At 38.3% G+C, this 16,620-nt stretch overlaps 2 protein-coding genes across 2 annotated transcripts; one reads left to right on the top strand and one right to left on the bottom strand.

Moving 5' to 3' along the window:
• Positions 1-819: 819 nt before the first annotated feature.
• On the top strand, positions 820-7,048 carry LOC149689140 (uncharacterized). The gene is made up of 2 exons (XM_089870460.1): positions 820-825; positions 3,296-7,048. The coding sequence occupies exons 1-2, from the start codon at positions 820-822 to the stop codon at positions 7,046-7,048; spliced, it is 3,759 nt and encodes a 1,252-aa protein (XP_089726586.1).
• Positions 7,049-9,654: 2,606 nt separating this feature from the next.
• LOC149689139 (uncharacterized) lies at positions 9,655-14,145 on the bottom strand. Its single transcript, XM_089870459.1, has 2 exons — positions 14,136-14,145; positions 9,655-13,457 (listed from the first exon to the last, which is right to left on the bottom strand). The coding sequence occupies exons 1-2, from the start codon at positions 14,143-14,145 to the stop codon at positions 9,655-9,657; spliced, it is 3,813 nt and encodes a 1,270-aa protein (XP_089726585.1).
• Between the last annotated feature and the right edge of the window lie 2,475 nt (positions 14,146-16,620).

The following is a 16,620-nucleotide window of genomic DNA, read 5'->3' as shown; positions in this document are numbered from 1 at the left end:
GGGTCTTCCTCCAAGGTTCACGCAATTGCGATGTTCTTATCTACAGCTGCGATTCGAATCCTTTATATACTACCTATTTCAGTAAGGCGAAGCAACCGGCGTATGCTTCATTTCAAACGCCAATATTAGTCAAGTCTCTCAAGAATGTTTAATTGTTCTTTATCAAAACGATGTAACGCTCAATAAGGCAAACAACTGACGAAGAAAATATTTAATATTAATTATATTTATTTTAATATTTAAGATATTCTTGTTTCTCAACTCAAAATTAATACGGAAAGAGTTAAAAAGCAGCTTATGTTTTTGTCTGTGTGTGTCCGTCCATTGTTACACTAGTGCGTCGCGTTAGCAGTTAGCCTTGTGTTGATGTGTTAAGAAATCATACAGAACCTTAATATTCCCTTTTTCCATAATATAAAGTGAATATGTGGAAGTATTTTTCGTAATTATGATGCATTTAGTACTTCTGTAGTTTTAAAGCTCTGTTTCATTTTGATATTCCAAAGATTTTTTTTAATATTGTTATTTGAAATGGCTGTTTATATATTACTTAAGCTATACTACATCTGTATATAGAATAATCCTTGGTTTAGTGATTTCATGAAGAAAGCTAAGATCTAGACTTCGACGGGTATATTTAGTATTACCCGTAATAGGCTTAGTGAAATAAAGAGTAAATAATTGAGGCCTGAGGTGAAGTAAACTATGGGTTTTGATTTTCGTGTCTGAAATGAAGAGACATAAACGGTTCAGAGTGAGCCGAAAGTTAAATACACTCTTAAATATTCAGGGTAAGATTTTATAATAGAAGAAAAGATCATGGTGGTAATTATATTAGTAGGGCTAAGCTACAGAGTTTTATTCCTTTTATGGTGCGCATTGATGACTATCAGTGCGTCTAGCTACAATTTAGCTTTGGTGTTATTTAACGTTAACATTCATGTTGGCAAACTAAGAATATTGTTGAGGTGAGACGAGACGATAGTGTTTACACTGCAAACCAGTTGTGAATGTAGCTATCAGAATATAGGGTAAACAGCTGAAGCGTATATAGACTTCATTTCCTGTTCTTTTCCCCATTGACTGATTTCCATGTGTCCAAGATTTATCCTTATTGGATGTAAAATGTCGTCTGCTTTACTGTATATTCGCTATGCTTGGAATACTGCTTCAATATTTCGTAAATTTTTACTTCAAAAAAGTGAAATAATTCCATATCTAGGTAAATAAGTTTGTAGTAGTAGACCTCTTGACTCGGAGAGGTAATATTTTGGTTTTCCCAACTTGTTCAAACCCACAAAGGGCCAGAAACTAGGAATTATTATACTGTATTTATTGCAATTTGAAATGAAGTTTAATCGATATGAGAAATTTGGTTTTAATTGCGTAGTTCAAACATTTGTTATGATTAGAAATTTTACAACAAAAACGGGTTTAAATGCGGCGTTTCGAGATAAAGGGAGCTTAGATTTTCACGTATGAAATTATATAGAATCTGTTCCCGTAAAAACTTAACCCTGTCAAATAATTAAGGCGAAAAAATACAAAATGAGCTTTTAGCATTTTAATTTTTCAGTCTGGAAGAGATAAGAACACTTATTTCGAGTAAAATGTCGCTTTACTACTCCTAAAATGAGGTCCCGCATTCTGATTTGTGGCTTTAAAAGCAGTGTAGTATTTCTGACCTTTATCATACATTCAGAAAAGATGTTCATATGTGTGTTGTTACATCTTGTATAAGTTTTAAACTTCAATTCGAACTCGAGTCATAATCGTCCGTGATTTAGCTCTTTGTTCCAAAACGCCGCATTTATACCCGTTTTTGTTGTAAAATTTCTAATCATAACAAATGTTTGAACTACGCAATTAAAACCAAATTTCTCATATCGATTAAACTTCATTTCAAATTGCAATAAATACAGTATAATAATTCCTAGTTTCTGGCCCTTTGTGGGTTTGAAAAAGTGTCGCGGATTGTGTATAAATGCAGTTTTTTAAGGACTGCGAAGCAAAACTCGTTTTTGTATAATATCTGTCCCTTTTTGGGGAGAAACGTTATTTGGGAATAAATTAGTTCTGGAATAGTCAAACTCAATCGTCCAATTTTTTTAAGACTAATTATTTCACTAAATCGTAACTTACATTTGGAAATTGGAATGGTCGGATAATACAATGCACTGTATAAAAACACACTAAGTAGGGGGAGAATCTATGTTCTCGGACAACCTGCTGCTATACTTTTAACATTAGCAGCACCTGCTGCTATACCTTAACATTAGCTGCATCAACTGCTGCTATACTTTAACATTAGCTGCAGCAGCACCTATACTTCAACAATCAATCGATGGTATCGCAAACATATTTTCCATAAAATTGTTATCTTTCCTACATTCAAATTTCTTATCTTATCTATCAAACCTTCATCCCCTTCACAAAGACGTAGAATTGTTATAACCATAACGAAATCATTCACCTTATATTCTATGTTATTCGGGGTCAGTGAAAAGCAGTTACATCACGACCTTCAAACTAGAATAATAGTTAATGCTTAGTTTAATGTATAACGGTATGGTTTATAGCAGTGCAACGTATATTATTGTATACATCTATCGAGGAAAATAATTAGTTTTAATCATATTTATTTAATTATTCGAAAAGTGGTGAATATTAAGATCATTCTAGACTATTTGTTTACACCCTTATCAGTATGATTTTTGACGAGAAATTCAAAATCATGCTAAATCTAATCGGTTCAGTTCCGAGTTTCACCTTTATCAGTAGTTGAATATCGATTGGGAAATTTTAAAATGCTTAACATAGACGAATCATATTCAGATAGATGTAACATCCGGAATAAAAAACAATATACAAATATCAGAAATCATAATATATGTAAATCAAACACCCTAGTATAGATCCACATCAGAAGTGTCCGACGGACCATATCTATTCTATTATTCCAATATTTACCATTCACACGCTATTTTCTTTACCCATTTTTGGGGGGTTGGGGGGGGGGTTTATGATGAGTCATCCTTATACCCCTTATCTTTTAAGATTAAGAGCTATTAACCAATGAGAAGCCTGCTCCAGTTCTAGTTCTAGTTATAGTTTATCATTATCAGTATCAAATGTTTGAGGTGTATGTAAAGCGATTGATTAGGGTGTTAGAGATCATTTTCGTAAGACACGAGCTATCGACAAGTCATACATACATTAAGGAGATTAGAGTTTCGTTAAATCAGAAACTTTTACCCAATTTAAATTGTTTCATTGCGATAAATGTGACGCAAAGTTTCCCGCTAAAAGAAGTCTACTGCAGCACATACGTTCGCTCCATGAGAATATAAGGTTCGCGTGTGTTCAATGTTCGGCATCATTTACACGGAAAACCAACTTAAATAAGCACATCGAGAAAGTGCACGGTCTACCTCCTGGAACCTCTGATACCCCGCAAGGTATCTCTCTACCTAATCCGCTCACACCCGCCGAATCGGATCCCAACACCCTCACCCATTCTCCACCGACCTCTAACCAATCTAGGAAACGTCGCCATTCGGGTGGCGATTCTGCTACACCTGTTAAACGTCCATCACCGTTTCCAGAACCTCGAGATGAGTGGGAGGAGGTTGAAGCACTGGACGATGCCGTTTTCGCTGCCCGTGCGACCCCGAGTGGGGTGGAAACAGACGCATCAAGATTAATTAACAGTCACACCGAAGCTATTTACGGGTATATCGAGAAAAAACGTGAATCAAAGAAAGGAGTGAAATGGTACCTTGTTATTCGTGCTCGCTATACACGCTCCCTGGCCAATATCGACACCGTCGTCGAAGCTCTACCATATTTTCGTGGATTCACCTACGCTACACTAAGTTCTGATGTTATTCGGGATCAGATCTCAACCTGCATTCAAAAAATTGAGCAATCCATGTCCGAATATGAAGATAAGGGATCTGGATGGGTGTTAGATCGAATCGAATTTCTACAATTAAACATTATCGCGTACTCTCCACTGCAAGGAGGATCATACATTGAATTACCTCAATGGATTGCAGACAAGAAAGCCGTCATTAATATTAAAAACGACGACGACCGATGCTTTCTGTACTGTATTTTAGCTCAATTACATCCAACTAACATTCACCCTGAACGTGTTAATAAATATACGGAATTCGCCGAGGAACTGAATTTAGAAGGGATATCCTTCCCCTTTAAATATGATTCTAACAAACTGAAAAAATTTGAGAATGCGAATAACCTCTCGATTAACATCTTCGCCGCGGAAAAAATAATTTTCCCTATCCACGTTAGTGAAAACAAAGTAAAGGCGGAAAGACAAATCGATCTCCTATTACTAACCTGTGGTAAGAAACAACATTACTGTCTGATTCGAAGTTTAAGCCGGCTCTTAAGCGATTTGACTAAAGATTGTCGTTCAACATTCTACTGTCGCTATTGTCTACACCGTTTTTCCGGTGCCAACGCTAAAAACAACCACAGCAAACACGTGAAAGATTGCAACGTCCACGGACCTCAACATATTGAAATGCCCACTGAAAACCCCATTTGTAGATTCACAAAGTTCGGATGGTGTATGAGGGTTCCATACGTTATTTACGCCGACTTTGAATCTATTATGCCTAAAGTCGATACCTGCCTGCCCGATTCGACACTGTCATCAACTACAACATTAGCCCATCACATCTCTTGCGGTTTTTCATATGTGGTGGTCGGCCCCGGCGGCAAGGCCAGTAAACCGGTTACGTATCGAGGAAAAGATGCCACGAAAGTCTTTTTCGATAAATTAGATGTCGAGGCGAAAACTATTCAGGGTAAAATAGCCGAAAAACTTCCGCTGAATCTATCAAGTGAGGAGGAAAAGACCCACCGAGAAGCGTCGACCTGCTATCTATGTGATAAACCCTTCACATCGAAGGACTGGAAAGTTAGGGACCATGATCACTACTTGGGGATGTATCGTGGAGCGGCACATAATACCTGCAACCTGAAACTGAAACCGCCGAATCATATTCCCGTCTTTCTCCATAACCTCAGCCGCTACGATGGGCATCTTCTAATGCAGCAGATCGGACTAATCAAAAATAAAAGAATCGATTGCATTCCGAGCAATAGTGAGACGTACATCTCCTTTTCGCTGGGACATCTACGTTTCGTCGACTCGTTTCGGTTTTTAGCTGCACCCCTGGAAACCCTCGTGGGGAACCTGGCTAAAGGAGGCTCCGATAAGTTTCCCATTTTAAATTCCGTGTACAACCCTGATGAGGTCGCCCTACTGTTGAGAAAAGGAGTCTACCCCTACGATCTCATGGACAGTACAGAACAATTCAACCGAGAGCAACTACCCTCGAAGGACAGCTTTTTCAACATTTTAACTGATACACCCATCATTGACAATGACTACGAACATGCCCAGAAGGTCTGGGAAACTTTCCGGATACGAAATATGGGAGAGTATCACGATCTCTACGTCACCGCCGATACTCTTCAGCTGGCTGATGTCTTCGAATCATTCCGGAACATTTGTATGAACTACTATAAATTAGATAGTGCTCATTCATATACGAGCCCGGGTTTCGCTTGGGAAAGCGCCCTCTATATGACGGGGGTGGAGTTAGATCTGCTGCTAGATCCGGATATGCATCTGATGATCGAGAGAGGGATTCGCGGCGGCGTTTCCATGATTACCCACCGTTTAGCGACAGCCAACAATAATCTCTTTCCCGATACATATGACCCAGAAAAACCCACGACCTTCCTGACATATTTAGATTGTAACAATCTATACGGTACAGTCATGATGGATCCCATGCCGATGAGGGAATTTCAATGGAGCAATTCCATCCCAATCGAGGATATACTCAAACACCCAGATGACGATAAAATCGGATACATTCTCGAGGTCGACTTGACATACCCTGCATCATTACATCACGATCATAATGATTTACCTCTGGCACCACAAAAGCGGTCTGTTGTAACCTCAGAGTTGTCGAATTATACGAAGAAGCAGCTAGAGCATTTGAATATCCCGCTGAGAGACTCCTTACCGAAATTGATCCCGGATCTTCATCCTAAAACCAATTACGTCGTTCATTACCGTAATCTGCGGTATTACGTCGAGAAAGGGATGAAAATCAGTCGAGTTCACCGAATTCTATCCTTCGAGCAGGGAACTTGGCTCTCCGAGTATATCGCCTTCAATACAGAAAAAAGAAAGATGGCCGCCAACGATTTCGAGAAGGATTTCTTTAAATTAATGAATAACGCCGTCTTCGGTAAAACGATGGAGAATTTGAGGAATCGAATCAAGTTCGACCTAGTTCAACACCCCAAATTAGCTATTAAGAAAGCTAGCTCTCCAACATTCGAAAAATTCACCATTTTTCATAATGATTTGGTGGGAATTCACTCAATAAGAAAATCAATCACCTTGAATCGACCTATATATACCGGCTTCACCATCCTGGATCTCTCGAAGCTACTGATGTACCGGTTCCATTATGACACCATCCGAGCACAGTACAACGATAAAGCCAAACTTCTTTTCACCGATACGGACAGTCTCACGTATTACATCGAGACGAATGATTTATACAAGGACTTGGCTCAAAAAGCACACCATTACGATTTCTCGGGGTACCCCACCGACCATCCGCTTTTTAGTAATGAGAATAAAAAGAGTCTGGGGAAATTCAAAGATGAGTTAAACGGTCTACCTATCCAAGAGTTCTGCGGCTTACGGCCAAAGATGTACTCCATTCTGTCTGCGAATGGTGAGAAGAAGACGGCCAAGGGCATCTGCAAAAGAGTTGTGAGGAAAAGCGTTTTTCACGCTGATTACCGAGATTGTCTCCTGAATCGGAAAATTACCACTGCAGAGATGAATCGCATCGTCAGTGCAAAGCATAATCTCTACACAATACGGCAAAACAAGCTATGCTTGAACCCATGCGATGATAAGCGCTACATACTTGAAGATGGAATCACGACCCTTGCTCATGGACACGTTGATATACCAACATAGACCCTCATCGAACATAACTCTTGCTATTAATTTATATACATTTTTGAATATATTCTGTATAATTTTAGTATAATTCATAAATATTTGGTTCATATTTATATTGTTTTAAGTGTTATTAAAAGTGAAAATTAAAGTTAAATACATTATTTTAATGAAAACCTGACTGAAAATTTCTTTCCTTTAAAATGCGTCTTTATCGTAAAATTCTTATCTCCAGAATCCTCTATCTTATCTACTAAGCCTACACTTTTTTCAGTGAAAGCGAGCGCCAAAACCCTCTAATGTTCAGGAAGATACGATATAATGTATGTTTTGATATTATCGCAGTTTGGTTTCTAATATGTTTATAGGTATTTACATAACAGAAAACTCTTCAAATTACTGAATTCCGATTAATTTTTGCTCGTAGGAAACTAAAAAAAGCGGTTGAAAGTGACATGAAATGTCTATAGTTCAATTAAAAGTATCAGCAAAACACTAAAAATTGGTTAATGTTTCGCTAATTGTATAGTAAAAGTAACGTTATTCGACTTAAATACATCTGATATTATTAATAAATGACAATTATAAAACAGATAATGAAGTTGAATGACGAAAAACTGGTCGAAAGTGTTGCTAATATACTAAAATGCGGATCGAACTGATGTAAAATGAAAGCGCTCGATTGAAAGCGAACTAATATGACTATAAGAGGATCAAAGTGTTGTCAAACTACTTAAAGGTGGTTCCAATCGCATTCAATGGAACTTAAAAAGCAGTTGAACGTTCATGAAATGACTGAAGTACAATTGTAAGTATTGAAAAAAACACCAAAAAATAGGTTTAAGTTTCGTTAAATGTCTAATAAAGACCACACTATTCCACTTACATTATTTGTTTACATTCTTATCAGCATGATAAGGAGTGCAAACCTAGTTTGATTTCTAATATATTATAATCATTTAAGTAACAGAAAGCCCCTTCAAATGACTGAAATGCGGTTGATTTAGTTCGTATGAATCTAAAAAGTGGTTGAAAGTGTCATGAAATAACATGAAATCCTTCGGTTGAAAGCGAACTATTATGACTAAGAAAGTGTATCAAGATGCAGTTAAACTAGTAAAATGTTGTTGAAAACGTCGTCAAACGAATAAATTTCAATGAAAAGTAACGTGCAATGAATCATAATGTAGATAAGAGTTACGTCATTCGCCTAAACTACACTTGGAATATAAAACAATTTATAACTGTTAAGTCACAACCTGAACGGTGAAGGGACGGATCTCCGAATTCTAAGACCGTAGGGGGCGCCGCCACCCACCTTTTTTTTCAAAAACGCGCCCCCTATGGTCTTAGAATTCGGAGATCCGTCCCTTCACCGCTCAGGTTGTGACTTAACAGTTATAAATTGCTTTATATTCCAAGTGTAGTTTAGGCGAATGACGTAACTCTTATCTACATTATGATTCATTGCACGTTACTTTTCATTGAAATTTATTCGTTTGACGACGTTTTCAACAACATTTTACTAGTTTAACTGCATCTTGATACACTTTCTTAGTCATAATAGTTCGCTTTCAACCGAAGGATTTCATGTTATTTCATGACACTTTCAACCACTTTTTAGATTCATACGAACTAAATCAACCGCATTTCAGTCATTTGAAGGGGCTTTCTGTTACTTAAATGATTATAATATATTAGAAATCAAACTAGGTTTGCACTCCTTATCATGCTGATAAGAATGTAAACAAATAATGTAAGTGGAATAGTGTGGTCTTTATTAGACATTTAACGAAACTTAAACCTATTTTTTGGTGTTTTTTTCAATACTTACAATTGTACTTCAGTCATTTCATGAACGTTCAACTGCTTTTTTAGTTCCATTGAATGCGATTGGAACCACCTTTAAGTAGTTTGACAACACTTTGATCCTCTTATAGTCATATTAGTTCGCTTTCAATCGAGCGCTTTCATTTTACATCAGTTCGATCCGCATTTTAGTATATTAGCAACACTTTCGACCAGTTTTTCGTCATTCAACTTCATTATCTGTTTTATAATTGTCATTTATTAATAATATCAGATGTATTTAAGTCGAATAACGTTACTTTTACTATACAATTAGCGAAACATTAACCAATTTTTAGTGTTTTGCTGATACTTTTAATTGAACTATAGACATTTCATGTCACTTTCAACCGCTTTTTTTAGTTTCCTACGAGCAAAAATTAATCGGAATTCAGTAATTTGAAGAGTTTTCTGTTATGTAAATACCTATAAACATATTAGAAACCAAACTGCGATAATATCAAAACATACATTATATCGTATCTTCCTGAACATTAGAGGGTTTTGGCGCTCGCTTTCACTGAAAAAAGTGTAGGCTTAGTAGATAAGATAGAGGATTCTGGAGATAAGAATTTTACGATAAAGACGCATTTTAAAGGAAAGAAATTTTCAGTCAGGTTTTCATTAAAATAATGTATTTAACTTTAATTTTCACTTTTAATAACACTTAAAACAATATAAATATGAACCAAATATTTATGAATTATACTAAAATTATACAGAATATATTCAAAAATGTATATAAATTAATAGCAAGAGTTATGTTCGATGAGGGTCTATGTTGGTATATCAACGTGTCCATGAGCAAGGGTCGTGATTCCATCTTCAAGTATGTAGCGCTTATCATCGCATGGGTTCAAGCATAGCTTGTTTTGCCGTATTGTGTAGAGATTATGCTTTGCACTGACGATGCGATTCATCTCTGCAGTGGTAATTTTCCGATTCAGGAGACAATCTCGGTAATCAGCGTGAAAAACGCTTTTCCTCACAACTCTTTTGCAGATGCCCTTGGCCGTCTTCTTCTCACCATTCGCAGACAGAATGGAGTACATCTTTGGCCGTAAGCCGCAGAACTCTTGGATAGGTAGACCGTTTAACTCATCTTTGAATTTCCCCAGACTCTTTTTATTCTCATTACTAAAAAGCGGATGGTCGGTGGGGTACCCCGAGAAATCGTAATGGTGTGCTTTTTGAGCCAAGTCCTTGTATAAATCATTCGTCTCGATGTAATACGTGAGACTGTCCGTATCGGTGAAAAGAAGTTTGGCTTTATCGTTGTACTGTGCTCGGATGGTGTCATAATGGAACCGGTACATCAGTAGCTTCGAGAGATCCAGGATGGTGAAGCCGGTATATATAGGTCGATTCAAGGTGATTGATTTTCTTATTGAGTGAATTCCCACCAAATCATTATGAAAAATGGTGAATTTTTCGAATGTTGGAGAGCTAGCTTTCTTAATAGCTAATTTGGGGTGTTGAACTAGGTCGAACTTGATTCGATTCCTCAAATTCTCCATCGTTTTACCGAAGACGGCGTTATTCATTAATTTAAAGAAATCCTTCTCGAAATCGTTGGCGGCCATCTTTCTTTTTTCTGTATTGAAGGCGATATACTCGGAGAGCCAAGTTCCCTGCTCGAAGGATAGAATTCGGTGAACTCGACTGATTTTCATCCCTTTCTCGACGTAATACCGCAGATTACGGTAATGAACGACGTAATTGGTTTTAGGGTGAAGATCCGGGATCAATTTCGGTAAGGAGTCTCTCAGCGGGATATTCAAATGCTCTAGCTGCTTCTTCGTATAATTCGACAACTCTGAGGTTACAACAGACCGCTTTTGTGGTGCCAGAGGTAAATCATTATGATCGTGATGTAATGATGCAGGGTATGTCAAGTCGACCTCGAGAATGTATCCGATTTTATCGTCATCTGGGTGTTTGAGTATATCCTCGATTGGGATGGAATTGCTCCATTGAAATTCCCTCATCGGCATGGGATCCATCATGACTGTACCGTATAGATTGTTACAATCTAAATATGTCAGGAAGGTCGTGGGTTTTTCTGGGTCATATGTATCGGGAAAGAGATTATTGTTGGCTGTCGCTAAACGGTGGGTAATCATGGAAACGCCGCCGCGAATCCCTCTCTCGATCATCAGATGCATATCCGGATCTAGCAGCAGATCTAACTCCACCCCCGTCATATAGAGGGCGCTTTCCCAAGCGAAACCCGGGCTCGTATATGAATGAGCACTATCTAATTTATAGTAGTTCATACAAATGTTCCGGAATGATTCGAAGACATCAGCCAGCTGAAGAGTATCGGCGGTGACGTAGAGATCGTGATACTCTCCCATATTTCGTATCCGGAAAGTTTCCCAGACCTTCTGGGCATGTTCGTAGTCATTGTCATTGATGGGTGTATCAGTTAAAATGTTGAAAAAGCTGTCCTTCGAGGGTAGTTGCTCTCGGTTGAATTGTTCTGTACTGTCCATGAGATCGTAGGGGTAGACTCCTTTTCTCAACAGTAGGGCGACCTCATCAGGGTTGTACACGGAATTTAAAATGGGAAACTTATCGGAGCCTCCTTTAGCCAGGTTCCCCACGAGGGTTTCCAGGGGTGCAGCTAAAAACCGAAACGAGTCGACGAAACGTAGATGTCCCAGCGAAAAGGAGATGTACGTCTCACTATTGCTCGGAATGCAATCGATTCTTTTATTTTTGATTAGTCCGATCTGCTGCATTAGAAGATGCCCATCGTAGCGGCTGAGGTTATGGAGAAAGACGGGAATATGATTCGGCGGTTTCAGTTTCAGGTTGCAGGTATTATGTGCCGCTCCACGATACATCCCCAAGTAGTGATCATGGTCCCTAACTTTCCAGTCCTTCGATGTGAAGGGTTTATCACATAGATAGCAGGTCGACGCTTCTCGGTGGGTCTTTTCCTCCTCACTTGATAGATTCAGCGGAAGTTTTTCGGCTATTTTACCCTGAATAGTTTTCGCCTCGACATCTAATTTATCGAAAAAGACTTTCGTGGCATCTTTTCCTCGATACGTAACCGGTTTACTGGCCTTGCCGCCGGGGCCGACCACCACATATGAAAAACCGCAAGAGATGTGATGGGCTAATGTTGTAGTTGATGACAGTGTCGAATCGGGCAGGCAGGTATCGACTTTAGGCATAATAGATTCAAAGTCGGCGTAAATAACGTATGGAACCCTCATACACCATCCGAACTTTGTGAATCTACAAATGGGGTTTTCAGTGGGCATTTCAATATGTTGAGGTCCGTGGACGTTGCAATCTTTCACGTGTTTGCTGTGGTTGTTTTTAGCGTTGGCACCGGAAAAACGGTGTAGACAATAGCGACAGTAGAATGTTGAACGACAATCTTTAGTCAAATCGCTTAAGAGCCGGCTTAAACTTCGAATCAGACAGTAATGTTGTTTCTTACCACAGGTTAGTAATAGGAGATCGATTTGTCTTTCCGCCTTTACTTTGTTTTCACTAACGTGGATAGGGAAAATTATTTTTTCCGCGGCGAAGATGTTAATCGAGAGGTTATTCGCATTCTCAAATTTTTTCAGTTTGTTAGAATCATATTTAAAGGGGAAGGATATCCCTTCTAAATTCAGTTCCTCGGCGAATTCCGTATATTTATTAACACGTTCAGGGTGAATGTTAGTTGGATGTAATTGAGCTAAAATACAGTACAGAAAGCATCGGTCGTCGTCGTTTTTAATATTAATGACGGCTTTCTTGTCTGCAATCCATTGAGGTAATTCAATGTATGATCCTCCTTGCAGTGGAGAGTACGCGATAATGTTTAATTGTAGAAATTCGATTCGATCTAACACCCATCCAGATCCCTTATCTTCATATTCGGACATGGATTGCTCAATTTTTTGAATGCAGGTTGAGATCTGATCCCGAATAACATCAGAACTTAGTGTAGCGTAGGTGAATCCACGAAAATATGGTAGAGCTTCGACGACGGTGTCGATATTGGCCAGGGAGCGTGTATAGCGAGCACGAATAACAAGGTACCATTTCACTCCTTTCTTTGATTCACGTTTTTTCTCGATATACCCGTAAATAGCTTCGGTGTGACTGTTAATTAATCTTGATGCGTCTGTTTCCACCCCACTCGGGGTCGCACGGGCAGCGAAAACGGCATCGTCCAGTGCTTCAACCTCCTCCCACTCATCTCGAGGTTCTGGAAACGGTGATGGACGTTTAACAGGTGTAGCAGAATCGCCACCCGAATGGCGACGTTTCCTAGATTGGTTAGAGGTCGGTGGAGAATGGGTGAGGGTGTTGGGATCCGATTCGGCGGGTGTGAGCGGATTAGGTAGAGAGATACCTTGCGGGGTATCAGAGGTTCCAGGAGGTAGACCGTGCACTTTCTCGATGTGCTTATTTAAGTTGGTTTTCCGTGTAAATGATGCCGAACATTGAACACACGCGAACCTTATATTCTCATGGAGCGAACGTATGTGCTGCAGTAGACTTCTTTTAGCGGGAAACTTTGCGTCACATTTATCGCAATGAAACAATTTAAATTGGGTAAAAGTTTCTGATTTAACGAAACTCTAATCTCCTTAATGTATGTATGACTTGTCGATAGCTCGTGTCTTACGAAAATGATCTCTAACACCCTAATCAATCGCTTTACATACACCTCAAACATTTGATACTGATAATGATAAACTATAACTAGAACTAGAACTGGAGCAGGCTTCTCATTGGTTAATAGCTCTTAATCTTAAAAGATAAGGGGTATAAGGATGACTCATCATAAACCCCCCCCCAACCCCCCAAAAATGGGTAAAGAAAATAGCGTGTGAATGGTAAATATTGGAATAATAGAATAGATATGGTCCGTCGGACACTTCTGATGTGGATCTATACTAGGGTGTTTGATTTACATATATTATGATTTCTGATATTTGTATATTGTTTTTTATTCCGGATGTTACATCTATCTGAATATGATTCGTCTATGTTAAGCATTTTAAAATTTCCCAATCGATATTCAACTACTGATAAAGGTGAAACTCGGAACTGAACCGATTAGATTTAGCATGATTTTGAATTTCTCGTCAAAAATCATACTGATAAGGGTGTAAACAAATAGTCTAGAATGATCTTAATATTCACCACTTTTCGAATAATTAAATAAATATGATTAAAACTAATTATTTTCCTCGATAGATGTATACAATAATATACGTTGCACTGCTATAAACCATACCGTTATACATTAAACTAAGCATTAACTATTATTCTAGTTTGAAGGTCGTGATGTAACTGCTTTTCACTGACCCCGAATAACATAGAATATAAGGTGAATGATTTCGTTATGGTTATAACAATTCTACGTCTTTGTGAAGGGGATGAAGGTTTGATAGATAAGATAAGAAATTTGAATGTAGGAAAGATAACAATTTTATGGAAAATATGTTTGCGATACCATCGATTGATTGTTGAAGTATAGGTGCTGCTGCAGCTAATGTTAAAGTATAGCAGCAGTTGATGCAGCTAATGTTAAGGTATAGCAGCAGGTGCTGCTAATGTTAAAAGTATAGCAGCAGGTTGTCCGAGAACATAGATTCTCCCCCTACTACACTATGTTAAATATTCGTTGAAACCATGTGAAAATTATAAAAATTCTCCAACTATTTCTTTGTGATCATTTAACATTAGGCTTAGAAAGACAAAAAATAGGCCCAAAAAGTTTTAAAAAAATCACGTGAACTTAATTAGAGAATCAAAATGGTGAAATTAAGCGCGAGATTTGAATTGAAACTTTTATTGAAATGCTGCACGTGCTGGCGCGTGAGCTAGCGCGTGGTTTAAAAATATTTTTTTGAAAAAGGCCAAGTTAACCTTACACTACGAGAAATGAGATACTATACCTTTTCAGCCTTTGCTAGTGCTGTAAAGTTAGGCTGTGAAAAAAGTGTACCCCCTTGGTCGCGAAACCTTGGGTCTAACTCGCAAAAATTTTTCCACCTCATAATGTTAAGCTCCATAGAGTTTAACATTATGATTTCGGATTGAGTATAAATAGAAAATCCCTGACGGGATTTTCTTAATATTAAACACTTTGGTATAGGTCAAGGTCAAAAGTACTATACTATTTGAGGGGCTTAGAATATTCTTTATCTCTACCAATTTCTCGAAATTGGAAACTAACCGGTTTTAGATTATACTTGGGTATAAATGGTTTTTTCTTTCTTATCATTAAAATCAATGGATATTTATTCAACCTGAGAAAAATACTTCTTAAAAGAATTTTTTAAAAGAATACCATCCCCTTTGATTTGAATTAAAATAGAGGTTTTTACCTCTCCGAGTGACGTATGTCACGGAGAGGTTCTAATTTCGACGTGTGTGTGTGTGTGGCTGTTGTTATTGACTTACACCCCACGTGACCGCGTTCGCAGTTTCCAAATCGGAGCAAACGTGTTCGCCATTTCCGAACTGCTTTCAAAAGTCTCGGAAATGGCTCCTCTACTTGAGTTCTCACACCACCATCTTCTGATCTTTGTCCATCCCACACGGACACCAGTCTGTACATACTGGCTTCTAATCACCACCATCTTCTGGTCTTCGTCCATTCCACTTGGACACCAGTCTGTACATACTGGCTTCTAATCACCACCATCTTCTGGTCTTCGTCCATTCCACTTGGACACCAGTCTGTACATACTGGCTTCTAATCACCACCATCTTCTGGTCTTCGTCCATTCCACTTGGACACCAGTCTGTACATACTGGCTTCTAATCACCACCATCTTCTGGTCTTCGTCCATTCCACTTGGACACCAGTCTGTACACCTGGCTTCTAATAACCACCATCTTCTTCTCTTCGTCCATTCCACTTGGACACCAGTCTGTACACCTGGCTTCTAATCACCACCATCTTCTGGTCTTCGTCCATTCCACTTGGACACCAGTCTGTACACCTGGCTTCTACTCCATCGTCATCGTTGGGTTTAAGACATTCGCGGCGATCAGCTAGGGTTACGAGAAACGTCTAGCCTCCCTAGGGTGGGATCACCACCAAAGGTTTTCGCAATTGCGGTTGTTCTTGCTTTTAGCTGTAGATCGACACCCTTATATACTACCTATTTGAGTAAGGCAAAGCAACCGGAGTATGCTTCATTTCAAACGCCAATATTAGTCAAGTCTCTCAAGAATGTCTAATTGTTCTTTATCAACGCGATGTAACGCTCAATAAGGCGAACAACTAACGAAGAAAATATTTAATATTAATTATATTTATTTTAATATTTAAGATAATCTAGTTTCTCAACTCAAAATTAAAACGGAAAGAGTTAAAAATTAGCCTATGTTTTAGTCTGTGTGTGTCCGTCCGTTAGTGCACCGCGTTAGCAGTTCGCTTTGTTTTGTGGAAAAAAATCCTACAAAACCTTAATATTTGGTTTTCTCATAATGTATAATTAATATATGGAAATATTTTTCGTAATTTCGATGCCTTTAGTGGTTTTGTAGCTATAAAGCTCTGTTTCATTTTGATATGCCAAGAATATTTTTTATTATTATTATTTGAAATCGATGTTTATATATTACTTAAGCTATACTACATCTGTTTATAGCATAATTTTTTCTAAAGTGATTTCAAGACGAACGCATCTATATTGGTCAAATGAACTTTTATTTGTCAATAGGCCTATCGAACCAAAAAGTAAACGCTTGGGTTTGGTTTTCGT

Source organism: Phalangium opilio, unplaced genomic scaffold, assembly GCF_054372755.1.
Source record: "Phalangium opilio isolate 3A_F unplaced genomic scaffold, DU_Popi_V2 ptg000031l_1, whole genome shotgun sequence".
Classification (NCBI taxonomy): Eukaryota; Metazoa; Arthropoda; class Arachnida; order Opiliones; family Phalangiidae; genus Phalangium; species Phalangium opilio.
Note: the sequence above shows the minus strand (reverse complement) of the source record. Positions and strands in the feature narration are given on the sequence as shown.